Consider the following 26,144-nt stretch of genomic DNA (forward strand, 5'->3'; position numbering starts at 1 on the left):
ATAGTATTCTTGTCAGCAAGTTAAGGAAGTATGGGCTGGATGAATGCACTATAAGGTGGGTAGAAAGCTGGCTAGATTGTCGGGCTCAACGGGTAGTGATCAATGGCTCCATGTCTAGTTGGCAGCCGGTATCAAGTGGAGTGCCCCAAGGGTCGGTCCTGGGGCCGGTTTTATTCAATATCTTCATAAATGATCTGGAGGATGGTGTGCATTGCACTCTCAGCAAATTTGCGGATGATACTAAACTTGGAGGAGTGGTAGATACGCTGGAGGGGAGGGATAGGATACAGAAGGACCTAGACAAATTGGAAGATTGGGCCAAAAGAAATCTGATGAGGTTCAATAAGGATAAGTGCAGGGTCCTGCACTTAGGACGGAAGAACCCAATGCACAGCTACAGACTAGGGACCGAATGGCTAGGCAGCAGTTCTGCGGAAAAGGACCTAGGGGTGACAGTGGACGAGAAGCTGGATATGAGTCAGCAGTGTGCCCTTGTTGCCAAGAAGGCCAATGGCATTTTGGGATGTATAAGTAGGGGCATAGCGAGCAGATCGAGGGATGTGATCGTTCCCCTCTATTCGACATTGGTGAGGCCTCATCTGGAGTACTGTGTCCAGTTTTGGGCCCCACACTTCAAGAAGGATGTGGATAAATTGGAGAGAGTCCAGCGAAGGGCAACAAAAATGATTAGGGGACTGGAACACATGAGTTATGAGGAGAGGCTGAGGGAACTGGGATTGTTTAGCCTGCAGAAGAGAAGAATGAGGGGGGATTTGATAGCTGCTTTCAACTACCTGAAAGGGGGTTCCAAAGAGGATGCTCTAGACTGTTCTCAATGGTAGCAGATGACAGAACGAGGAGTAATGGTCTCAAGTTGCAGTGGGGGAGGTTTAGATTGGATATTAGGAAAAACTTTTTCACTAGGAGGGTGGTGAAACACTGGAATGCGTTACCTAGGGAGGTGGTAGAATCTCCTTCCTTAGAGGTTTTTAAGGTCAGGCTTGACAAAGCCCTGGCTGGGATGATTTAACTGGGAATTGGTCCTGCTTCAAGCAGGGGGTTGGACTAGATGACCTTCTGGGGTCCCTTCCAACCCTGATATTCTATGATTCTATGAAGTCTCCCCCTTTCATCACAAGGCTAAAACCCATCTGTGTTTGGGCCTTTTCCCTATCAATGGAGTTACAGAATTGGTCTCCTGGAAGATAATGACCAAAATAATCCTATTAGACATTAGGGATGTAAAATATTAAATGGTTAAACGGTTAACCGATAGATATTGGTCTTGCTGTTAATATATTGCAGTTAAAGTTTAAAACAGATTGGTAAAATAATTTCATGACATTGTAGATGGTACTGAGCATGATCAGCTAAGCAGCAAAGTCTCTAGTGTGGCATAATTACTCTGCACCCACCAGGAAGCTGTCCCTCCGCTCCTGCCCCTGTGCAGTGCTGTTGTGGTGCACTCTGGTCTCCCAGTCCAGACGTGCGGTACATGTTGGCCTCTCAGCAGTAAGAGCGGAGTCAGTAGCCATGCGAGCAATTTCTATCTGTGCTGCTATGGGGGGCACAAGGAGAAATTTGGCCATGAGTTCCTAGAGTTTGAGTTCCGGCTGGATGGTGAGGCCTGAGGCCTAAGTGGGAGCTTCGTTGCTTGTCAGAAGCATAATTGGGTATATAACATTTTTATTTGTAAGCTGGAAGGTCCACTAGTGGATTCAGACTCTCAGCTGGGTAGGGGGGCAAAGCGCATTGGCTTAATGGTGAAGGGGGTGAGGATGGCACATGGTTGCAGGGCTTGTAGGGGCCGACATACTGGGAGGCCTATGGGGCGGGGGCAGGCATGCAGAGGCTATTATGTGGGATGTAAGGAGAAGGGCGAGATGTGCATGCGGACCCGAGGAGAGACAGCAGGGTAATCCCCAAACCAGGGGTAGATTGTGAACTTGTTAACGACTAAACCGTTAACTGATATAATTTTAATAGTTTAAATGGGTATTTTTTTAAACGGTATTTACATCCCTATTAGGCATAGTGGCTAAAACAAAGGAGTAATTAGAGATTGTGTCTTTTTTCAGGGAAAAATAGGAGGGGATTTATATGGTACCTGTACAGTAATGGACAGAGACAGATTATAAACTAGCACAATGCTGCACTGTAGCAGGACTAATTTTGATTAGATCATTCCCCTCCCCGCTCTTCAAAAAAGCCCCTCAATTTTTGGGCCTATACTATCTTACTGTGTCTCTTTAATGAGAGTCATGCCACTAAAACACGACTGAACAAGGAAAATTTAGAGGGAATATATCCTATAGTTAACACCATAAATCCTATATAAAGAAGATGTTAAAACAAATCTTGCATCATGCCAAAACAGAAAAATATTGTTAGGGAAGCCTCTTCCAGAGTCAATATTTTGTCTCTCCACTATGTAAATTAAACTGACTTGGTATCCAAATGACTTATTGTGTGTGAAACAAACATGTTTTATAGGAATAAACATGTCCACCAACACACTTAGGATATTGCACATTTTACTCTGCATGGACAAATGACCTAAGATTTCTAAATACATTTAAATTAGAGAAATAAATGAACAATCCCCCTTTGTTTCAGTCTTAAATATACACGAAGTTTTTTTTCTCAAATGAAAAGCATATATTAATAAAACTGGCCTTGATAAGTATTTTGCATATTTAAACTACAAAATAGCTACATTCTGTGAATTTTCATATTAATATTCATAACATAGGGTACATCTAGCACTTTGAAACTGGATTTCAGGGAGTAAGGTTGTGGGTCACTCACTTCTCAAAACCAACGATTAAATCAAAAAGTTTAAGGCCCTTGTGTCAGTCACATTGTCTGGAGAAGGACAGCTAAAAGTATCTCTTATGTGAGTTAGACACACAGTAACACAGGCACACAGTTGTGTTTCAAATAAGAGGTTTTCTTAGGTTGGAATTTGTTTCTAGAACTTTTACAGGCACCCTAATTAATGCTCCTAAATTATGTTCGTTCATGTTCATTCGCGCTCTCTCTCTCACACACACACACACACACACACACACACACACACACACACAGAGAAAAGAGAAACTAAGTGACAGGACTGAAGCTTAGTTTGTAAATTTTCTGAATTTCACAACTTTTCCCTGAATTTTAGAACAACGTGGCTACATAGGAAGATATTTCTTTGCATTTCTAAAACATTCTCAAAGATTAATATAAATGGAAGTAGCTGGCTTACGACCACATTAAGGTATTGTGTGTAAAGTTGCCCTGTGGTTAAAGAGAATTTTATGTAAAAAAGAATCATAAGATCCATATTAAATTCTTATGTGGAACACCATGTTTCACAAGCCAGACTATTTTGCTATAGCTTCACTGCCATGGTCAAAATCTTGTACATAAAAGTAGTACACATTAGGGATTCCATGTATGATATACTCCCTGTAACTTCAAATCTGGGGTTAGAAACATGTACGCAAATCCGGTTTATATTGTAAATGTGACTTAAATAAGAGGGGATCTGAAAAGCACCTTGCATCATCACCATTTCCACTCTATTACAGCACTGATGACTAATGCGGTGAGTCTTTCACAGAGGTCACGGATTCCGTGACTCTCCAGCACCTATGCAACTTCTGCAGTCACAGGTGTGGCTGACCCCACGGCCTCCTGAGCAGCTGAGGCGGCTTCAGGGCCGGCCACACTGGCTGCTGCTTGGGACGCCCCCCTGGAGGAGCAGGGGTGCCCCCCCACTCAAAGCAGTAGCTGCTGGAAGCCTCCCCCAAGAGCACCTAAGTTTTAGCCAGGGGTATTTATATAGCACAAGTCATAGACAGGTCAGAAGCCATGACTTTTTGTTTATTGAGTGTGACCTCTCCATGACTTTTACTAAAAATACCCATGACTAAATTGTAGCCTTACTGAGGACACATTTTGGACATGAACAGTTACATTTTATGATTAAAAAAATACCTTCATGTAGGCAAATTCTTTCATGGCAGCCAGGCGGGACAAATAAAGCCACGACATTTTGTGTCTGTGCTTATGGTAGTCACGTTTGTTTTTTAGATTACGAAAGGAGGTTCTCCCAAGCCTGTGCAGCTTTAATGCAAGCTGTTGCTCCTCTTCATTTGCAACAATATAAATATCTATAAAACATAAGAAATAATTACATTTATCTGAGAGAATGTGCCAAACAGACTAAACATTTGTGAAAGGTGACTAACTTTCCATGCCACTTTTTGCTCAATTACTACTTATATTATTGCAAAAAGAAAACACATTGCAGAAGAATCAGCAAAATTACCAATGCAGCACACTACCTGTATATTTGAAAAATGAATGTCCTATTAGTCCTAAAGTTCCTCGAAAAGATCTCCAATTCACTAGTTTTTATTTTGGTATGACCTGTGATAACTGTCAGTGTGATAATGAGCAGTGACACTACTGTCTGTTTCTGCTGCTTATTCCCAAGGTTTGTAAACAGTCCTTCTTGACATAACAAGACACTGGCACAATACAACAGCTCCGGATGAAGGGATAACTTACAGAGGCCAAGGAACTTCCTGAGGTCATCTCTTCAACAAGGAAGTTAGGCATTTGTGTACATGCCCAAAAAATGCTTCCAATGTAGCACAAACATTTCCAGTAATGTTGGGAACATACCTCCTGGGAACAAGTTTCAATAACGCTTCTAGTTGCTCTGATTCACTACACCCCTGTGCAGCAGGAAAACCAGACACTGCACCTACAGAGATGTACCTGGTCCTTACAAGTCAGTCCTGCAATGCTCTTCCTCATTCTTCAGTGACAGTTCTATGCTAAGTCATCTAACATCACACCTCACCACATTCAATGCAAGGCTAAGAGCAGCCAAGACAGTATTCTGCTAATCTACTGTGCCATAGTGTAGTATCCCATCTCAGATGAGAACTGCTGAAGCTAACCCATTTTACTGAAAATAGGCTAGTAAGTTTGAATACGCTGAATTGTTTGCAAATGTTTGCATGCTTAGATCTAGTGTTTGTCATTAGTATAGAAGGAATTCTGGAAAAAGGAAATCCTAGTCATGTGAAATTTTTCTTTATTAAAAATAACAAAAGAATAGAAAGAACACCATATAGAAACAGCATCGTATCAAAATGAAGGGTGAAATCACAGTTCCACTGAAGTCAAAGTTCTTCAGAAGGTATTTAAACAAACAGTTCAAATAAATAAAAATTTACCAAAAGTAATACAAATGCAATCTAACTATCATTTCAAATAACTACTCAAATATTAGGAAGAGTGGCCAAAGTGAAGGGAAAATTCCAGAGCCATTCAAATGAAGAAAAATTCAAAGTTTGCTGATGGCATTGTATGGCATTTCAAACAGAATGATAATGTAATTTCACATGACTAGGATTTCCTTTTTCCAGAATTCCTTCTATACTAAGGATAACTGCATGCATCCGATAAAGTAAGCTGTAGCTCACGAAAGCTTATGCTCAAATAAATTTGTTGGTCTCTAAGGTGCCACAAGTACTCCTTTTCTTTTTGCAGATACAAACTAACACGGCTGCTACTCTGAAATGTTCAAGTTTCTGATAAATTAGTGAACTATTTAGCCAGATGAAACTTTACTGGATTAGTTGTGACAAGTCCAATATTCAGTATAACAGCTTTTGTTTTAATATATTTGTTTAAAAAAGTATTTTTAAAATTACCTGATTCTTTGCCAACACCCATCTGGTTTCCAACAGAGTTGACAACTTGTCGAGATGATAGAGTTTTCAAGGCAAGGTAATCATACCCTCCATTAGTTAATCGGTAGCCCTGGACAGCTGAAAAAATATAAGAGCAAATTCCGTGAAATGTTATGCACACACCACTATTAGAATTTTCTTTTTTAAACCATGTTACGGTAGTGTGTGAAAAGATTCAACTTTAACTGCTCCATTCTAGTCAAGTAAAATTTCTCAAATGTTGACTCTGAGATGCCAGCAAAATGAAAACCAGTGGAGAACAATGCGTTCACATGAAGACATTGGGTGGCTGCAGGGAAGGAAGCAAAAATGGAGAGAAAGAAAAAAGGGAATGGAGGGTGATAACTGAAGAGAGGGTGACAGTAAAGAATACAGGGTCAAGGATTCCAGGACTTTCTTACACATAATGAAGTGATGTCAAATTTTATATTTTTGTAGGATGAACAGGGGATGTCAAGAAACAGAAAAAAAATGCTCTGTTAATTGCTTACATATCCGTTATTCTCTTACTATAGCAAAAGAAGTACGAGTTTACAATATATAAAGAGAAAATAGATAACGGCTACAAGAGACAGGATTTCCTTTGAACCTGGATAAACATTTGTTGATTGTACTTTTAAAACATTAAACGCTGAGTATTTTTATATGCAGGAAACATTAACTAATATAAAAAAAATATGTCCTTCCGTATTTGTGTTTTTACAGTGCAAAGCTATCAAAAATGTGAACGTATAACAGCAAGATTATATATTATATACATACATACACACACACACGGTTTGTTATTGTCACTGAAAAACCAAAGATTGGTTGCTCCAGGGAACAGAACTTATGGAAAGATCAATCAGTACTTATGTAACCCACAGAACTTGGTGAAATTGTTGGCAGAATGGAATCTTGTTATAGTGATACAGTCAAACTATTTCACCAGATCTCTGTTAAGGTTTTTAAAAAGAATATGAATGCTAATTTTTCCAGAAGGAACATACTCTAATATTTCCACATCCACTCTTTTTTGACAAATTAATTTAAATTTCATTAAAAAAAAATCCTGAAAATTCAAAATTCTATTTATCAAAACCCAAAGCTTTCTCAGATACATCAAGCATTACAAATAATCACAAATGTCAATATATTTCATCCTTATTATGGTAGGTCCTAATCCTACAAGATTTACACACATGCTTAAATTTATGCACTCTGAATTACCCTACTTAAATTGAGGGGTCTACTGGTAGCGTGTAAAGATATGTACGTGCATAATTGGGATCTTACTGTTCTGTATATATTTAGTGCTCTGAATTTTCTGAATAATATTATTATGCAGGCATCTTAGCAGCCCCATCATAAAATTGTGCTGAGATCTGCACTTAAACTAGATTGAAACCCGACATTATACATCCTGTAGACTGAATTAACGCCTGGTCTACATCTAAAAGTTTTACCTATGTAACAATTTCTGTTAGGGATCTGATTTTTTTTTTTTTTTAAAACCAGAAAAGTTATACTGGTAAAAGCTCTAGTATGGATACATTTATACTGGTATAAAGAAAACATATCAGTATAGTTATTCTCTTTCCAGTATAGAAAAGCTATACCAATATAAAGCACCTTTATACCAATTTAGTTAAAACAGCATAATCGCCTTTGTGCAAACACACTTTTATCAGTATAGTTAAAGTGGTACAACTTTTCAGTTTAGTCAAGACTTCACTCTCCTCCTATGACAAAACCTCTCTAGGCCATGATTGGCTGTCCCCAGACCAGGGGTTCTCAAACTTCATTGTCACCACACTGACAACAAAAATTACTAACAACTCAAGGAGGGGGGACCGAAGCCTGATCCTGCCCAATCTCTGCCACCCTGGGGTTTTGCATTTCAGTGAAACTGAGAAGGATTAAATGTGTGCACATTGGATAACCATGCTAGAATGGACAGGGAGTTTATTGTGTAGTTACACAGTCTGAGCATGTTTGGACATTATGTTTAGGTGACAAGGCATTTGAACAGATGCAAATGTCTTCACTGATAATTTCTCTGATCTTTAGTGATTGCATTGACAGGAAATGCACTTAAGCAACTTTAACTCAGAAGTAACTATAATTTTCATGGGGGATTCATACTCACTTTTAGTTCGTTCATAAGCTAGGAGTTTGTGTTTCACTAACTCTCTCAGAATTTTGTTACATCCTCCGTGTTTCAGGCTGGCTATGGAGGCAATCAAGCTAGCAGGGACTATTTCATGATTCTTCATACCCATCTCCACCTGAAATAATAAATGAAAGACATACTTGAACGCCCCAACTAGACAATGAAATAACAATTCTCTACATCAAGCCTAAACTTACTTTCCATACATATATTGACACAAACATATTGTACTACACAAAGTTTCTTTAATTTAATTCAGCTTTTAAATTTGGTTGCTTGACTAGCAGTACTGATGGAGTTGTTTGAAAAGAAAATTTATAATGCAAATGGAAAATCTTTTGTTTAGGGAATGTAACATAAGGTCTGTAATATATGTAAGTTTAACAGAAACCTACTGTCCTAGCCAGACAAACTATGAACTAGAGGCCAATATGAGGGATATACAGATGGAGAGCAGGACAAAAGGAGCGCTGGATTTCCCAGTAGGATAATCCCTATAGGATCATGACCTAAGTTCTAAACCTTTCTGTTGTGGACTTGGGATAGCAAATAAAATGTTACAATGCCATGCTTCTTGTAAGCTTCAATGTCCTGTTCCTGTGGGGAAATCAGAGCAGCAGTCAAGAGTCACCTTGAAGCTACAGAACTTATGGGTCAGAGAAATTGCTTGATTTCTCACATACTACGATGATGGGTGCAATATAAGAATTCAGATAGATAGGTCTAGGTCACATTTTTTGGAAGATTTCCCACTGTTCTACTTCTATTTCAACTGTACAGATGGTAGCAATGGTGTGAGTGCCAGAGTAGATAAGACATAGGTGGCCACTGGCATTTTAAGCACGTGTAGGCCTGCCCTAAGAAAGATTAGAACATACAGTGGTCAGAAATCAGTGGCCACCAGGAGCCATGTCTACTTTAGCATGCCCACTATTACTATCACAGGCAGAACTGAAATGATGGGAAATTTTTATGGGGAAAAAGCCTAACGTTGACACCCCCATACTTCAGAGTGGTAGCTGTGTGAGTCTGTATCAGCAAAACAAAAACAAAAACAAAAAACCGAGGCATACTTGTGGCACCTTAGAGACTAAAAAATGTGTTGGGGCATAAGCTTTTGTGGGCTAAAACCCACTGGATCAGAAGCCCATGAAAGCTTATGCCCAAATAAATTGGTTAGTCTCTAAGGTGCCACAAGTACTCCTTGTCGTCCCACCCCCATACTTCAGTAAGTGACTGGAAATCCAGCTCTGCTTAACCAGGTAATGAGCGTCTTTCATCGGAAACAATTCCAAAGCCTTTTCCAATTTACAGAGAAGCTGCTTCAGAGACCGAATCACAGCTGCACTTGGGGTGGAACACAGCAACAGCCAACACCACCACCCAACAATGTACATCAGGATATTAACAGCGTATCCAACCAAAACCTTTACACTGCTTGTCTGACACAGCCGGGAGAATCGAACAACCCCCGAACTCACTGAATCATAGAATATCAGGGTTGGAAGGGACCTCAGGAGGTCATCTAGTCCAACCCCCTGCTCAAAGCAGGGCCAATCCCCATTTTTTGCCCCAAATGGCCCTCTCAAGGATTGAACTCACAACCCTGGGTTTAGCAGGCCAATGCTCAAACCACTGAGCTATCCCTCCCCCCACTGATCGCCAGGTGACACATCTGAGCAGAACCAGGGCACCTCACACCGGTGTCACCCTCGGTGAACAGTGACTAGCTCCACGCTCTGTATTTCCCTTGTTAAGGACAGCACCAGCCCCACCTCCTGCGGAAGCCCGGCCTCCCCGCCAAGCACCGACCCTGCCCGGCCTCGGGAGCGCGGCCACACCGATGAACGCAGCCAGCTTGGCTATTTCCTGCCGCGTTCTCTCCCACTGCCCCGCGGTTGCGGCCCGCCCCCAGCCCGGCCCCGTGGCTTCCCCGGCCCGCCCCGGCTGCCTCCTTACCGCCGTCAGGACTCTGAAGTGGTCGCGGGAGAGGTAGCGCAGCATCACCACGTTCAGCCGGCCCATGGCCTCGCCCTGCTCCTCCCGTGCCACCGGCCAGAGGCGTGGTTCTTGCCCCAGCCACAAGGAGCCGAGTCCCGGAACCCCGTGTCCCAGTTCTGCCACTGCCCGCATGCGCAAACGCTGGGAAGCGCGAAAGCTGACGTCACTTCCGCCAAGCTGTGCAGGTCAGGTCCTAGCAGCTGCATAAACATTTATATTTCTGGTCGGACATAAGTCCGCGTAACCTTGCGACAGATCCATCGTAGAATACGCGTTCTCTTGGGCTGCTTTCATAGGGCCAGGCTGGATTAACTGACTACCTTTTCGCTCTGGGTTGTTTTACCATGAGCCGTATATATATCTGCCAGGATCGGCTGCCTAGGAGAAGCGTCCTTCTGCGAGAGAAAGAGAAGTAACTCGTTTCCCGAAGCAGAGGCTCTGTCCCAGCGACTGACCACCGCACGGACAATGAACTCCAGAGGCCGCCACCGCGGACACCTACCGCTGCCCCCGACAAAGGTAACTTACAAAGTTATACCCCCAAACTGACGACCAAAGTGGCGATGCCGGCTGCAACTGCGCTTGCGCCACTAGGGCAGTGTGAGCCTACTGCGCCTGCGCGTTGGGTTTCGCGGGACGAGTGGGCGGATGCTCGGTGGGCTATCGCGCATGGGGTGGAGGGTGAGGGCAGAACGTTACATTTCCAAGCGCGCATGCGCGAAGGGGCTCTGAGGCAAGGAGGCGGGTGTAGAGCGGATCCGCCCAGCCCTGTGCACGGGGCACGAGAGTGTCTCGGGTCGGGTAACCGGGCCGCCACGCCGAACTGATGGGTTGCGGGGCACGTGGGCTTCTCGCGGAGCCTCCATGTTGGGGGCTGCGAGGTCCGTGGGTGTCTCTCCGCGGTCCGTGCCGACCCTGGTCTCCGTGTGTTGCCCTGGAGCAGTGTCCGTCTGCACCGCGCCTGGCCCGTTCCAGGGGTGCCGGAAACGACTCTCAGCTGAAGATTGCTGAGCTAGTGATGGCAACAAGCTCCCCGTTTGCAGTAGCTTTCCCTGCGTGGGCATGCATCTGACTTGCATCCCTATTCAACAACAACAAAAAGTGATTTTTTAACTTAACGTAACTTAAACTTAAACTTTACTTACATTTTATAAAAGTTATTAGGGTGCCTGGGGTCGATATACCATTTGTATTGATTAAATGAGCCATTTCCCCCATCCAGTCAGCCAACAGAGGGACATCCAGGCAGTCCTGCTCCAGGGTCGTTATATATTTTGCAGGTGAATTTCTGCAGCATTTTCTGTTTTAGTTGAAAGTTCCTGCCGTGCTACCCCCTCCGCTGCAAGCCATATTTCACCCACAGCAGGCTTTCTAATGTCCTCCTTGCAGTTGATTTCTGTTTTGTTTTCGTACTAGTTGCAGTATTTACAGTTCTTTTCACCGTGCCATTTGAAATAAGTGGAGTCAACGTGGTTGGGGCAAGCTGTGCAACATAATCATATTACCTGTCTTCTGCAGCGTTCATACTGTTAAACACTTGAAACCAGAAAGATGATTAGTCACTTGTATTCCACCTTTTGTTTGCTGAGTTACACCATTCCTCCTCAGTCTTCTGTATTTCTTGATGTGATGTGGCACTGCTGTGCAAGGCTGGTGATTGGGCTTTTAACTTGTACACACTGCATCTTTTGGGTGTAGCGTGTCCAGTTTTTCCAATACAGTAGAACCTCAGAGTTACGAACACCTTGGGAATGGAGGTTGTTCATAACTCTGAAATGTTCATAATTCTGAACAAAACATTATCGTTCTTTCAAAAGTTTACAACTGAACACTGACTTAATGCAGCTTTGGAACTTTACTATGTGAAAGAAAAATGCTGCTTTTAACCATCTTAATTTAAATTAAACAAGCACAGAAAGTTTTCTTACCTTGTCAAATCTTTTTTTTTAAATTTCCCTTTATTTTTTTAGTAGTTTATGTTTAAGACGGTACTGTAGTAGATTTGCTTTTTTTTGTATATGGTGCTGCCTGATTGCAGACTTCAGGGTCCAAATGAGGTGTTTGTTTGTAACTCTGAGGTTCTAATGAATATGAATGTTTGTTGATAGTCGACTCCTCAGTTTGTGAGCCATCTGCACCAGCATAGCCTTGCACTTATTCTTCACCGTCTGAACAGCTGCTTTGTCTTTCACAATATAAACTTAGCAATTGAAGTCATAACCCGGTTATGTGGCAGAATTGGGCATGATGTATGCGTCAGAGTTAAAATGGCCAGTTCTGAGGAGGGAATTTTCTTTAGTTGACTCGGATTAACTATAAGTTTCAACCGTGACTGACAGTACATCATTAAATCATGAAAAAGCTTGTAGGGCCTGCCTGGAACAGTGTTGATTTTGTTAAGGTCACAAAGTGTTTATTTCAAGAAGATTGGATAATGTTTGTTGTGTCAGCCAATATGCTACTAAGGAGACTTGCTGTGTAACACCATTCTGAGTCCTTTTACAATTGAAAGTGTAAGTTAAGAGCATCCCACTTCTTCCAAATAGTGGAAATGCATTCTCCCTGAGTGAGCCACCTAGTTGCCGCTGGTTGAATCATCATTCTTTGTTCAGAACCTTCTGTAGTCTTGTACCGTTCCCTGTACAAAAATTTTCTCTTTGAACTATGTGAGAACGGGATTTTATGCACAAGGAAATCCAAATTTGTTGGTAATACTTCAGTTGATTTGCTTCCAACTAGGTTTAGAAAATGGCAAAAGAACTTTACCAGGGTGGGGTTAGCAGGGGACCATAAGGGTCATCTAGTCTAACCCCCTGCCAAGATGCAGGATTTATTGTGTCTAAACAATCTAAGACAGACGGGTATCCAGCCTCCTTTTGAAAACCTCCAGTGAAGGAGCTTCCGCAACCTCCTTAGGCAGTCTATTCCATTTCCTAATGTTCTTACAGTAAGGAAGTTTTCTCTGAGATTTAATATAAATCTGCTATGCTTAGTTGGACCCTGTTGCTTCTTGTCCAGCCCTCTATGTGTGGCACCTTTTTCTTCAGTATCTTGTATACTGAATGGTTGCATCCAGCCATAACGTTGGCATCTTCTACACCAATGCCAATGTATTTTTTCAAGTCCAGATCATCTCTTTTAAAGCGTTATGCAAAGAATGTACTAATGAGTCTGCATCAGTGTCAGTTACAGGAATAATGCTGAAGAAAATTGACACCATTTTGCTTTTTGAAAAACTAGAGTATCTAATCACAACAGAAAGAGCCTTTGTTAGTATTATACCAGTGTTCTCATCAATTAGAAGTGAAAAGAAGCTGTCACCAATATCTGCGAGTAGTTCCTTGTGCAGCTCAAGACCCAAAACATTGAGTGATTTACATTTGGTATGATGAAGTGCAAATGTCTATGACACTTTAGAGGTAGGATTCAGTGATGGGATTAGCTGTCTTTAATGGTCAACTGCTTGAGCTGTGCTGTGCTATATAGCAAGCCAGTTTTAATTCTGCTTCTTCTTATTCCCCTGAAATATTCCAAATGAAATACTGCTGAATTGACTGGTTTCAGAGTAACAGCCGTGTTAGTCTGTATTCGCAAAAAGAAAAGGAGTACTTGTGGCACCTTAGAGACTAACCAATTTATGTAGCTCACGAAAGCTCATGCTCAAATAAATTGGATGCATCCGATGAAGTGAGCTGTAGCTCACGAAAGCTCATGCTCAAATAAATTGGTTAGTCTCTAAGGTGCCACAAGTACTCCTTTTCTTTTTGCTGAATTGACTGTAGTTCACTTGGTGCCTTCTCTTTTTGGGTGTTTGAAATATGCTTCTGCAATTTGGAGTGTGCCAGAAGATTCTTCTACAGATGCAGAGTGCAATGACACAGCACAGAAAGCCACAAAGGCATTCCCTTGCAGAGGCCACAGTCAATCTACAGAGAATAACCGTGAAAACCTCACAGTCAAGTTAACAATGAAGCACTGTTAGTATAAACTTAGTTTTGAACAATAAAATAACCTTTCCCACCCCTCTCAAAACAAAAAAGAACAATTTATAATGATTATTTGTTTTACTGACAAATATTTGTAAAAGAGATGTAAAAATCACATAAAAGAAATTTTGGGATGCATATGTTGTTGAATCAAGCCCATTGTCTACACATTTAAAGAAATTAAATTAGAAGCACAAAAATAGGTCAAACTGTAATATTTGTCGCTAGAAAAAAAATTAAACAACTACAAAGATGTATACTTTTAATTCAGGATCTGCTTCCCATTTCTTGTGTTGCTGTCGATGTTGAGCAGTTGTTTTTTGATGCAGCCTTTAAGTTTGTGTCAGATATATGGGAGTATGAGTACCCACTGCTTTAACAAGTTTTATTCCCATAACAAAACTGAGGACTGTGACCGGAGGCCCACCCTGGGCACTGTCTTTACTATGCCTATTCCCTGGAGGCACACCCCAATACTAAGTGCTGCTGTCACACAAATAACCATGAACAGCATAGCTAGTTTCTAGGTAATGGCAGCAGTTCTTGGAGTGGCAGATCTCCTACAAAATGTCTGAATTAGTTTGTCTCACCCACTCCACTGCAAATAATCTTATTCTTTCTGGATTGATCTTTCTCTCCTCAAAACTTCTTTAAAATGTTTTTCCTGTTATGCTGAACTGGGTCTTTGCTGTACAAGCATCTAAACTCTAGCTGAGGAGATTGGTGGGTTAAAGCACATTTCTTTGGCAAGCTTCCTTTGTATTGCAAAGCAGCTGCACAAAAGGAAGACTGATGCCAAGTTTGTTCCAGAGGAGCTGCTGTGAGCTAGAAGGTTAAAATACTTGTAAAGTTCAGAAGCTGGGGCAGGAAAGCCACAGAGATTAGTGTGAGACCAGAAAGAGAGGCCCAAGGCAACTGCTACTTGGCACAGGGCAGTGGCACCTTAGCCCAGAAGCTTTTGCAAAATAATTGTGAACAAGCCCTGAGGAAGTACCTTATTCTGTCATTGATTTCTGCTTCAGATGGGAAACTGAATCATGAAATCTCCTGCTTGGAAAAAGGCAACACTCTCAATCTCCTCTTCCTTCATCACCACACGTGTACCCCATATACATAAATCCACTTATACACGCCCCCATTCCTAATTCCTCCTTCCCCTGCATTTAAAACCATAGTTCTATCTGGGTCACTCAGTCTGTTCTCTAGCCTTGCCCTTCCGTAGCATTCTGGCATATCAGTAGCAGCTCAACAGTTGGCTGTCAAATTCTCAGTGAGGGTTAACAGTGTCTGGCTACTCTGCTTCAACCTCATCCCCTTCTGCAATATCAGTAGGGGAGCACAGGCCACTGACCTCTCTGATTTCAAAAGAACAGTGACACCCAGGCCACTCAGCTTCTGGCTTGCTTCTTTCCCCAGGCGTGGTTTTATTTTTGAAATCAGATGTGTTCCTATTTTTAACACATACTAGAACTAAGATCCCATCATACTTTATCAGATTAAAGCAACAAGGAGTCCGGTGGCACCTTAAAGACTAACAGATTTATTTGGGCATAAACTTTTGTGGGTAAAAAAACCACTTCTTCAGATGCAATCAGATTAAAGTTAGTTTTAGTGCCACATGTGAAATTCAGTCTTTAATGAGCTTTAATAAAACAGTACAGTGTAGATGTTTAGCCCACCTGGAAAACTTAGGTTTTCTGCCAATACAATTCTGGCAATATTTATGAGAAAATGATCTGTCTGTACCTTGCAATATAGAGAGAAAGCTCTTCCAAATGTTGGTTTAATATGGGTCAGTGAAATTAATCTAGTATTAGTTACCTCTGTAAGATGTTGAGAAGCATATGGTTACACAGGAAAGCAAAGTTTTCCCCTAACACAGGGGAGGTATTGGAAGAGCAAACATACAAAGGAGTCAAATGTCTGATTCCAGGCTGACATAAAATATGAATAAGGAACCAGGAAGTTTATATGAAAATGTGAGCCAATAGAAATGGAAGGCTTCAACCCATTGAGTTGTTTAGATTCACATTAGTGTGTAGAATTATCATGTTTGAGAAGAAACCCAGAGAGCACATTACACTGAATATACACCTGGTGACCTTGTGCACTTGTGGAATGAGAGAGAACATTAAGCGTTTAGCATCTGCTATTTGTAGATGGTACGTTCCAAAAATGTGTTTTGTGTGTTTAGTGGGAGGTTAAGCTATATCACAGTTAATTTGTAAATGCTAATATAAATTAAAATTTTAGACAAGTCATTAAGTGGTTCCAAAATCTGCTTCAGTGGCTTTATGCTAGTCAACATTTTTAGTGATGTTCTGGAAGAAAAATGTAAAGTCACTTCTAATAAAGTTTGTAGATGGCACAAAGAGAAATGCGGTGGCAAATAATATCGAGGACAGGTCATTGTTAGAGAGCAATCTGGATCACTTTGTAGAATGGTGTGATAGACTGTACCCCTGTATTTCCCCACTTGCACACTATTGTAATAATCTTTATACAAAGTATGCCCTGTGAAGTATTATTTAAAAACCATAAAATATGTGTGGCAACACTGTATGTAAAGTTATAAGATTCCACTGTATGGTGTTATTAAAACATGTTCCAAATCTGGGTAGTGAACAAACCAGTTCCTCAGAGACAAAGGGCAGCTGATGCCTCAGCCAGATGTAAACAAGGTCAGTGGACCATTAATTGCTAAGTGGCTATTTGTTGGCAAGAAATGGGCAAAAGCAGAAAATCTACATCTTAGCAAAGAAACAGTATGGGGTTCCCATCCACACAGTCTTCCTGTCGCTATGCTCCCAGCTGGAAATGCTTCTCAAAGGGTAGACAGGACTATAAAAAGAAGGGGCAGACACCCTAAAGTACCCCTCCTCTTCTGTCTCTCTCAGCCAGTTCACTGCACAAGAAGGAACAAAGGAAGCAGCCATTACACAGAAGAAGGGATCCTGGCCTAAGGAGTTTGAAACACGTGGTGAGAAAAACTTTGTTTTGAATTTAACATAGTTTAAGTTAGGCACTAGTTGCATTTTATCTTTATTATTCTTGTAACATTTTGCCTCATTACTTGTATGCACGTAAAATATATCTCTCTGTAGTTAATACATTTGTTTTATTGTTTTATATAACCACTGTTTGAATTAGTATGTTTGGGAAACTCCAGCTGGAGTAACAAGGTTTGTGCATATCATTTCTATTAATGAAATGATGGACTTTATATAAGCTTGTATTGTTCAGGAGAGGGCTGGGAAGTACCAGATGTAAATTTCTGCAGAAAATCTGGGGCTGGGCGTGTATTGGGGTCATCCTGCAATGTGATTCAGCTAGTAAAAGCCTGGAGGTGACTAGCAGGGTGCCAGTGCACACAGACATAGGTGTACATAGGACTAACTTACATGCTGGCTGGAGACCACAGCAGAAAAGCATCACAGGTAAGAGCAGGGATGGCACAGTTACTTAATAGTCCAGATTGTACCCTGGGTATGTTACAGGTGGACATAATAAACAGCATGTACATTAATTAGAGCGGTCTGAAATATGAGATGACTTTTTCAGCAGACATTTTTACTAAAAATTGTCCCATTTTTTCATTGGAAAATTTTGAAATTTGAATACTTTCAACCAGCTCTAGTTGTAATACAGATTGAACCTCTCTAATCTGGCACCCTTGGGACTTGACCAGTGCCGAACCACAGGAGGTTAATGCAGAGTGTCAGCAGGTCTCCATAGGCGTGGGAAGTAGGGGTGCGGGGGGTGCTGTAGCAGACCCAGGCTTTGCACCCAGCTTGCCCCCCCCCCCATCTGGGGGCCCCACTGCCACCTGGGGTCACTGCTTGTCATAAATATAAAGGGAAGGGTAAACACCTTTAAAAGCCCTCCTGGCCGAGGAAAAGCCCTTTCACCTGTAAAGGGTTAAGAAGCTAGGTTAACCTCGCTGGCGCCTGACCAAAATGACCAATGAGGAGACAAGATACTTTCAAAGCTGGAAGGGGGGGAGAAACAAAGGGTCTGGGTCTGTCTGTGTGATGCTTTTGCTGGAGACAGAACAGGAATGGAGTCTTAGAACTTAGTAAGTAATCTAGCTAGATATGCGTTAGATTATGATTTCTTTAAATGGCTGAGGAAAAAAGCTGTGCTGAATGGAATGGATATTCCTATTTTTGTATCTTTTTGTAACTTAAGGTTTTACCTAGAGGGATTCTCTATGTTTTGAATCTAATTACCCTGTAAGGTATTTACCATCCTGATTTTACAGAGGTGATTCTTTTTACTTTTTCTTCTATTAAAATTCTTCTTGTAAGAAACTGAATGCTTTTTTCATTGTTCTTAAGATCCAAGGGTTTGAGTCTGTGGTCACCTATGCAAATTGGTGAGGATTTTTATCAAACCTTCCCCAGGAATGGGGGTGCAAGATTTTGGTGAGGATTTTTGGGGGAAAGACGTTTCCAAATGACTCTTTCCCAATAATAAACCCGGTTAGATGTTTGGTGGTGGCAGCAAAAGTCCAAGGGCAAAAAGGTAAAATAGTTTGTACCTTGGGGAAGTTTTAACCTAAGCTGGTAAAAGTAAGCTTAGGAGGTTTTCGTGCAGGTACCCACATCTGTACCCTAGAGTTCAGAGTGGGGAAGGAACCTTGACATGGCTGCTGGCCCCCCAGCCGGGGTCACGGCTGCCGGCCTCAGGTCTCAGCCGCTGGCCCCAAGTCTTCCCCTTCCCTCCTAGAGCTTGAATGCCACGAATCAGGTGTTTGCGGTGCTCTGGAAGTGCTGGGAGGGAGGAGGAGGAGGAATTGGTAAGCACGGGCCGCCGGCGCGCGAGAGGCGCAGGGGGAGTGGGACTGGGGGTGGGGAGCTTGGTGCCGGTGGATGCTCCTCACCCACTAATTTTTCCCTGTGGGTGCTCCGGGGCTGGAGCACCCATGGAGCTGGTGCCTGTGCCAGACCATGGATGTTGCCGGACCAGGGAGTGCCAGATTAGAGAGGTTCAACCTGTATAACAAAATGAAAGGTCAGTCATCTAGCAGCAAAGAATGTTGGCCATGCTTACAGGATTGAGGTATTTTGGAAAGCCGTGTCTTTGAAAAGGACTTAGTAGTCATTTAAGATCACCAGCTAAACATGAACTGTGGCAAAAAGGGATAATGCAATATTTGGAGGTATTAAGAGGCAATATCAATCAGAAGGAGAGAAGTGACATTACCTTTGCATGTGGCTTTGGTGAGACAAGTAGGTCAATATTATGTCCATTTCTGTTGTCACTTCTAAAAGGATATTGAAAAATTGGACAGGATTCAGGGAAGAGCTCCAAGAATGATTTGAGAACTGGAAAATATACCTTGGGGTGAGAGACTAAAGGAGCTCAATTTAATTTTGTTGCAGGAAAGGTTGTTAATAGGGGACTACATGTGGAGAAGATACCTTCTACAAGAAGACTTTTTAATCTGGCGGACAAATGCATAATAAAATCCAGTGTCTGGAAGTTGAAGATAGAAAACATTGATTGAGAAATCAGATGAACATTTTAAGTGAGGGTAATTATCCAGTAGAGCATATTACAAGGGATGTGGTAACCTTTTCGTGGAATCTTTAAATCAAGATGGGATGCCTTTCTAAACATTATAGAATGTAATTACAAGGTTTCGGGCTAGAACAGGAGTCACTGGAGGAAATCTGTTGTCTTCAGGAAGTCAGACTACATGTAATCATCATAATGGACCCTTATGAACTTAAAATCTCTGACTCTACCAGGGCCCTTTTTCAAGCCCTGTGTATTGTTGATCATTAAACTGGATGTTTATGAATTGAGAGGCAATAACGTTCTATTTTATTCTCTTAAACTGTTCTGTATGTAAATTATTTTATTTGCAGCAGTGGAAGTTTAACAAATACATTCGTTTTGCTTCCTAGTTATAACTTGTCATTTCATAATAATGGAAAAGCATTGGCATCTCCTCAAATACTTTCTAAAATGATACCAGAAAAAGTAGTGGTAGGTGTGTGTCTTGAATGTATATTTATATGATGAAATCTTCACTTTCTGCTACTGAATTTGTGTAACTGCCTAAAGACCCTTCTTTTTTCATCCCAGTTTCCTTGTGAAGTTATTTAGGTGACATGAAGAGTATTCTTCCATTAGCTTAAACTTTGGCCTCTTAATCTTCACATGGAGAATATATATTTATATTTTTATCTGTTGGACCTGAAATTTGGGTGATCAAACTTTTTAATGTCATCTTTTTCTTTTTTAGTTGTATTATTTTTATTGGAATGACAAGTTATGAAATTATTACTTAATTGAATACATCCAGTGTCTTTGTCTAAAAACAGGATTCACATTTGTGAAGAGGTTTATGTACTTTGTCTGCCCTACATGTTGTCTGTACTTGTTTTGATGGTTGGCTGTTAACTCGGATCTTCATTCTTAATGTAATTCATGTACAGTAATCATTTGTGTTCCTTCCTGCTTTCACAAACTGAATTCCAAGAAACGGTGTATGCTGTATTTAAACTACATAAAGAGTATAAAGGAAAAAGTTGAATAATAACCTATTCTGTGGTTTAGTTTATTTCTTTCTAATTAGCTTTCTAAGCCATGGCTGTATTAAGGACAATTTATAGTGTGGAATTCATTAGCCACATTTGCCTCTGGTGTATTAATGTTTATGAAGTGCAAAATATGTTAAAAGGGTAGGAAAGTGTGGTTAATCTGTTAGAAGATCAGTGGATTTAAGTAGGAAAACACACATAGGATTGTGACTTATGCTAATTCATGTCCAGTGTGGTGTGAATGTTAAAGCTAAATTCTTAATTTTCTTTCACTGCTGTTCTGTTGTTCATTTATGGACATTTTCATGACATAATGAGTTTCACGCACCTCTTCCAGATTCACTTCTTGGCCTCTCTTGAGCAGTTTGTCAACTGCCCCAATGAATGTGGTGGCTTTCTGATGTATCTTTAGAACACTGAGAATACCTGAATCTGTGAGTTGGTTTCTCAATCTAGCTGTCTCCAGGTGAAAAATTAGACTATTAACCCACTACACCTTGCTAGTTTATTAAATACTGACATTTGGAATGTTTCCATATAAAGACTGTACTGAGCTTCATGTTCTTGGCTTTGGACAAGGAATGTTAGCTTTTATAGTTTTCTCCAGACTGTAGGACATTTAAGTGCCTGTCTGTTTAAAACACTTTTTCTGGTGTAAGATATGCTGATGTACCTTAGCTTCCAAATGAATCAAGCCCTGCTAAGTCCTCTTAATATAACACCACATGAAAACATTCATTGCTTACAAGAAGACAACTTGACAGTTAATTCAAATAAAATGAAATGTTAAACTTCCAGCAGAAACAGTCAATAAGGAATCTTTCTTAAAAATTCATTATGAGTGCAACAGTCACAAGTTTAACTGGTATAAAAATGTTTGTAAGAGTCTGCACTGATATAACAAAACTAATGAAAACTATAAAAAGTGACAGGTTTCAGAGTAACAGCCGTGTTAGTCTGTATTTGCAAAAAGGAAAAGGAGTACTTGTGGCACCTTAGAGACTAACCAATTTATTTGAGCATAAGCTCAAATAAATTGGTTAGTCTCTAAGCAAGTACTCCTTTTCTTTTTATAAAAAGTGATTATTGGTTTGTCAACAAACTTTCGCTGACATTAACTTCATGAAAAACAAGAATGTGCATTTTGATATTTCTGAATATTGTAGCTTTGATCCATATATTAAGAAGATTAGCATAGAGAAAATGAGTGTTAGTAAAGCTTTCCTAATGAATAGCAGTATCCCTGCCAGATTTACAAATGCTGTACATTCCTTTCTGAAGGTAGATTTATAAACACCCAAAAGCTCTTGTTGAAAGTAAGGCTTGAACAGTGTGGTTCATATACTAGGCTCTTTCATAGTAGTTTTAGAAAGCCACTGTTCTCAGGGTACATATGAATGGTCACAAATTTATTACTGCAGGTGGCCCTTTTCAAATGAAAGCCAGTAACAGGTCTCCTGGGATTAGATCTGGTACTGTTACAATTCTCAATTTAGTTACACTGACATCTGTATTCAACTAATAGTGGAAAAATGTCTGAACTAAAAGTTGGTTTAACGAGCCCGCAGTGATCCTCAAACTTTATTTGCATATTCCTTCTTAGATCCGCAAGTCAGTAGTTGGCATTGGCCATGATGGTGTTGAGTCACCTCATGAATCTTGGTTGGTGGTAAACCAACTCTCTTTGCAACAGAGTGGTAGTTCATCCAGTTCGTGTGAGGTCTACCTGGGGTCAATTCCCTTGATATTATGTCTGAAAATATCCTCTTGAAAATGTTTTAAAGGGGTATTGTGTATATTTTCAGGGTAAGTAATACTGGAACTTTTCAGTTCTAATTAGGTGAGGTAAAAGTTTAACATAGTTTAATCTTTCCCATAATATCATCTTAGGCTACTATTCTTCATAATTTGTGTTATAAACTTTAGTGCTCACAAAGCACATTATTAGTTTAATACTCGTGATTGACTGTGGTGTGAAGTTTAGTGCTCATGAAGTGTTTTAGTGCTTTTGTTGGTTAGGGGGACTTGCAGACTGAAGTACTACATTTATTCATAGAACAGGTATAGCAAGGGCAGCAAAGTTTCCCTACTCTGCCTCATCAATGTGACACAGTCTTAACCAGCTGTAAGGATGTGATGGGGTGTTCACAGGGTTAAGGCAGACCAACGTAGCAAATGAAACAACTCTCCAGCTGCCAAAGTTCTTCTGCACCATCCCATGCCAATTCTCATCTGAATGCATATTGATTTGTTTGTGATCCTTATTTAGGATGTGTTTCAGTTTCCTAATTCCTCCCCTGCAGTTTCACTTAGATATAATATTCTTCACCTGGTCTTTGTATATGCAGAAGACAGTATATAAATATACTTCATTTACATTCTTTCACTGCTCTTGCTGTATCTACAAACTCTAGCCTTGTGCAGCGCAGAAAGAACTAGGATAGAAAAAATATGTAGTATTGTCCTAATGTAGAGTAACATATAGAGTTTATGTCAGAATTCTCATTTTTAACACTCATGGTAAATTTTAATGAATTGCAAAAATTATTTTGAATCCATCACTTCCCCAACACCTTTTATAACTAGTCCTTTGGGATCTGGCTGCATCTTGTTTTTCTCAGGTTACCTTTATGCATTCTCAATTATTGACACACATAATATTCTTTTAACATAATTTTAAAATGATGCACGCAAAAGAATGTGTTTATCATAGCACTCCAAACAAAAACTGCCACTAAAAATAGAAACACAACCAGAAGTAAAGTCAGTGTACAAACTCCTTCAGATTACATAAAATGAAGCACTTGGAAACACAAAAATGACTCTGTTTTGTTTAAAGTTATGCATATTATTTCTGGATAGCCAAATCAAATGATGCTTATTTCTCAAGGGATTAAAAAATGAAGTTTTTTGGAGACAGTGATTGTATACTATAGCTATCAGGTAGATAATGGTAATGTCAAAAAGCTTGCATGTGAGGATGCTGGTTAAATTAAATGAACACAAAAGACCCAATGAAAATGTAAAGTTTGGCTGGAAGAAGGGTGAATTTAATCAAAAGTAATATTTATTTTAAAAATAAAGATTGACTTTATTCTTTGTTTTCCATTTCAAAAGAAAAACAACACGCACCCACATCAATGGGTGGGAGAGATTGATGGGGCCAGTGGTGAAAGGGGCATTGTCCCAGTAGCAAGGGACGGAGACATCCACCAGGGGACAGTAGGTAGCGCCTCCCCCGGTAGTCTCTGGCAACCATTGGACAGCTGGGAGAGGGGTGCTGATTCACCAGCTCCCAGGATTTAACCTAGCACAAGGGCCATGTAGAGCCTCTTTCAGCTGCGTTCCAGCAGTTTATCCTACCCATCTGAACTAGGAATGGGAACCCTGCCTGACAGATGCTGTGGGTCTAGCCGATTACTTGTTTAGGGGGTCAGGCATCAATTTTTTTCTCCAGTGGGCCAACTGGCAGAGGCCCAGGGAGTTTTTTGCCTTCCTCAGAGCACCTTCAAGCCACAGTAGGTTAAGTAGGAACATGCTTAGTACCTAACTGAGGTACTAGGATAGAATTTTTTATTTGTCGCAACTTGTGGCCAGGTTCTAGTGCACTTAAGAGAATAAAATAAACAGTTCCCAGAGGTAAAAGACCTGGGATTTTGGTGTTGGACCTTGGGCTCATGTATTAGGGTACGACTTTGTGTCCTTTGTAGGCTGAGGTCAGACCTTGTGGCCATCATGGGCCAAGGTTCCCACCTTGCTTTCCCCCTCGCAGGGGAGAGGTTGCTAGGAGTCAGAGAGGCGAGCCTATCCTGCATTATGTGTATGGGTGCCAATTATAGGTTATATGGTAAGGAAAGTATGGGTGATGAGCAGGTAGCATCCCACCCCTGTGTTAAAGTTTAATAAATGTTGTGGCCTGCCACTAAAGTCCATGCATGTGTCTGTCCTCATTTTGCCACTGTGTCCACATCAAGCTCGTTTTCTTATATTTACAGCAGACCCAAAACATTTTTGTTATCTATTTGATATATAAAAAGTATAGGCTAATAGTGCTGTTTGGTAATGTGTATGTGCCTTATTCAAGCAGTGATTTGTTTGCCTAAATAAGGCCCAAGTCCTGGAAAGACTTAAGCACACGCTTAACATAATACACACTGAGGCCTGGTCTACACCATAAAGTTACATCAATGTAAGTTGCCTTGCGTCGACCTATTTATGCATGTGTCTATGTTCAGATTTGTCTTCAGTTGATGTAAGTATCGCATTATGGTGATGCAGTAAAACTACCTCCTAAAACAGCATAGTCGACCTACTTTGGTAAATGCAATGTGAGGGTTGTCACTGCAGGACATAGCAGGTTGACCTAGGTGTTGACCCTAGCAGTCATCCAGTCACTGTCACACAATGCCCCATTCCCCACAACAGTGACTGCAATGCTCACAATTTTAAACTCTACTGCCTGCCTCTCCCCCTGTAAAAACCCTGCATGTTTTTGAAATGCCCTTTTCTGGTTGCCTATCTTGGCAAGCTCACCTAGCAGGTTACCTTCTTTTGTGTACGTCCCACTGCCCAACGAATTGTGCTGGCTTCACACAGAGAGAGAAGGACCAGACATGATCCTGCCTGGAGCAGGAAAAAAGTATTGGATCTCCTTGGCTTGTGGGGAGAAGAGGCTGTGCAAGCTATGGAACAGCTGTAGAAATCTGAACATCTACGAATAGATTGTATGAAGGATGCTGACAAAGGGGCATGACAGGGATCAGCAGCCATGTGATCAGTGAAGAAACTTCAATCGGGATATTGCAAGGCCAAGGAAGGCAAGAAGAAATCTGGTGCCTCCCTGTAGACCTGCCATTTTTACAATGAACTGCATGCCATACTTGGTGGTGATACCACTATCATGCCACAGACCACTTTGGCTATCTGGGAGGAGCCTGAGACGAAGATTTCTGCCATGAACAGTGAGGAAGAGGGTGGGGAAGACTGGACAGGGGACTCCAACCATGCTGTGAGCCAGGACCTGTTTGAAGCTCAGCAGGAGTCTAGCGAGTCATGCCAGGTGAATGCAATGACCCTGTAGATGAAGAGGAAGGGAGCTCAGGTAAGTCTGTAGATGCATTTCTCTTAAAATGTTTAATTTGCTTTTCTTTCCTCTTCTCCCTTCTACTCCCCCATTTAAAGATGGGACCTGGCCCATCCCTAATTTTACAAAACAGAGGTAGCAACTTTTATTTGCTTTATTGGTATATTATGAGAAAATAAAAAGGAAATCAATGAAAAACAAACTCTTGAATTATTACTATGACAGTCCGCTTGTATGATCCACATCAATCCTATTCTACCTCTACCAAAGTACAAACCGGTTGAGTCATCTTTTGCTTTTCATTCCCCTGTCGGGCCAGGTCGGGGGAGGACTTTGCGGAGCAAGTTGTTTATGTGGCTAGGGATGTCTCTTGTATCCTCCGGAGAGTTCTCAGTGAAACTATCATAGATATAATGTGTAATCCTATCCGTCTCTGGGATGATGGCCTTATGTTAGACGGCTTTCGTTTCACCCTGTACCCTTGTTCTTGTCACACAGACAGAAAGCAGAAGACCAGAAGTCTGAAGTGCAGGCAATGCGATGTTTATTGGGGTTAGTTCCAAGCAAACATATTCATAGGTCTACACGCCGGCAGAGTCTGTTTCCCAGTGTCCC

The 26,144-nt window shown here is 41.1% G+C and overlaps 1 protein-coding gene and 1 long non-coding RNA gene across 3 annotated transcripts in view; one reads left to right on the forward strand and one right to left on the reverse strand.

The window, feature by feature from the left end:
* The window catches only part of RIOK2 (RIO kinase 2), a 38,963-nt gene extending 28,909 nt beyond the window's left edge, over nucleotides 1-10,054 (reverse strand). The window contains exons 1-4 of the mRNA XM_084629185.1: nucleotides 9,868-10,054; nucleotides 7,885-8,023; nucleotides 5,718-5,834; nucleotides 3,985-4,160 (exon numbers count right to left, since the gene is read on the reverse strand). Coding sequence (XP_084485311.1) covers nucleotides 3,985-4,160; nucleotides 5,718-5,834; nucleotides 7,885-8,023; nucleotides 9,868-10,041 — 606 coding nt within the window. The 5' untranslated portion in view covers nucleotides 10,042-10,054. The remainder of the gene's footprint in view (nucleotides 1-3,984; nucleotides 4,161-5,717; nucleotides 5,835-7,884; nucleotides 8,024-9,867) is intronic.
* A 241-nt stretch (nucleotides 10,055-10,295) lies between these two features.
* On the forward strand, nucleotides 10,296-20,422 carry LOC311521077. Of its 2 annotated transcripts, none has more exons than XR_014711772.1 (3): nucleotides 10,296-10,428; nucleotides 16,793-16,875; nucleotides 19,280-20,422. It is a non-coding gene; the product is annotated as an uncharacterized lncRNA (long non-coding RNA). The 2 variants fall into 2 exon arrangements; XR_014711773.1 differs by lacking the exon at nucleotides 10,296-10,428 and adding an exon at nucleotides 10,639-11,010.
* The last annotated feature ends 5,722 nt before the right edge of the window (nucleotides 20,423-26,144 follow it).

This window comes from Lepidochelys olivacea (genome assembly GCF_965140295.1).
Source record: "Lepidochelys olivacea isolate rLepOli2 genome assembly, chromosome: 5".
Classification (NCBI taxonomy): Eukaryota; Metazoa; Chordata; order Testudines; family Cheloniidae; genus Lepidochelys; species Lepidochelys olivacea.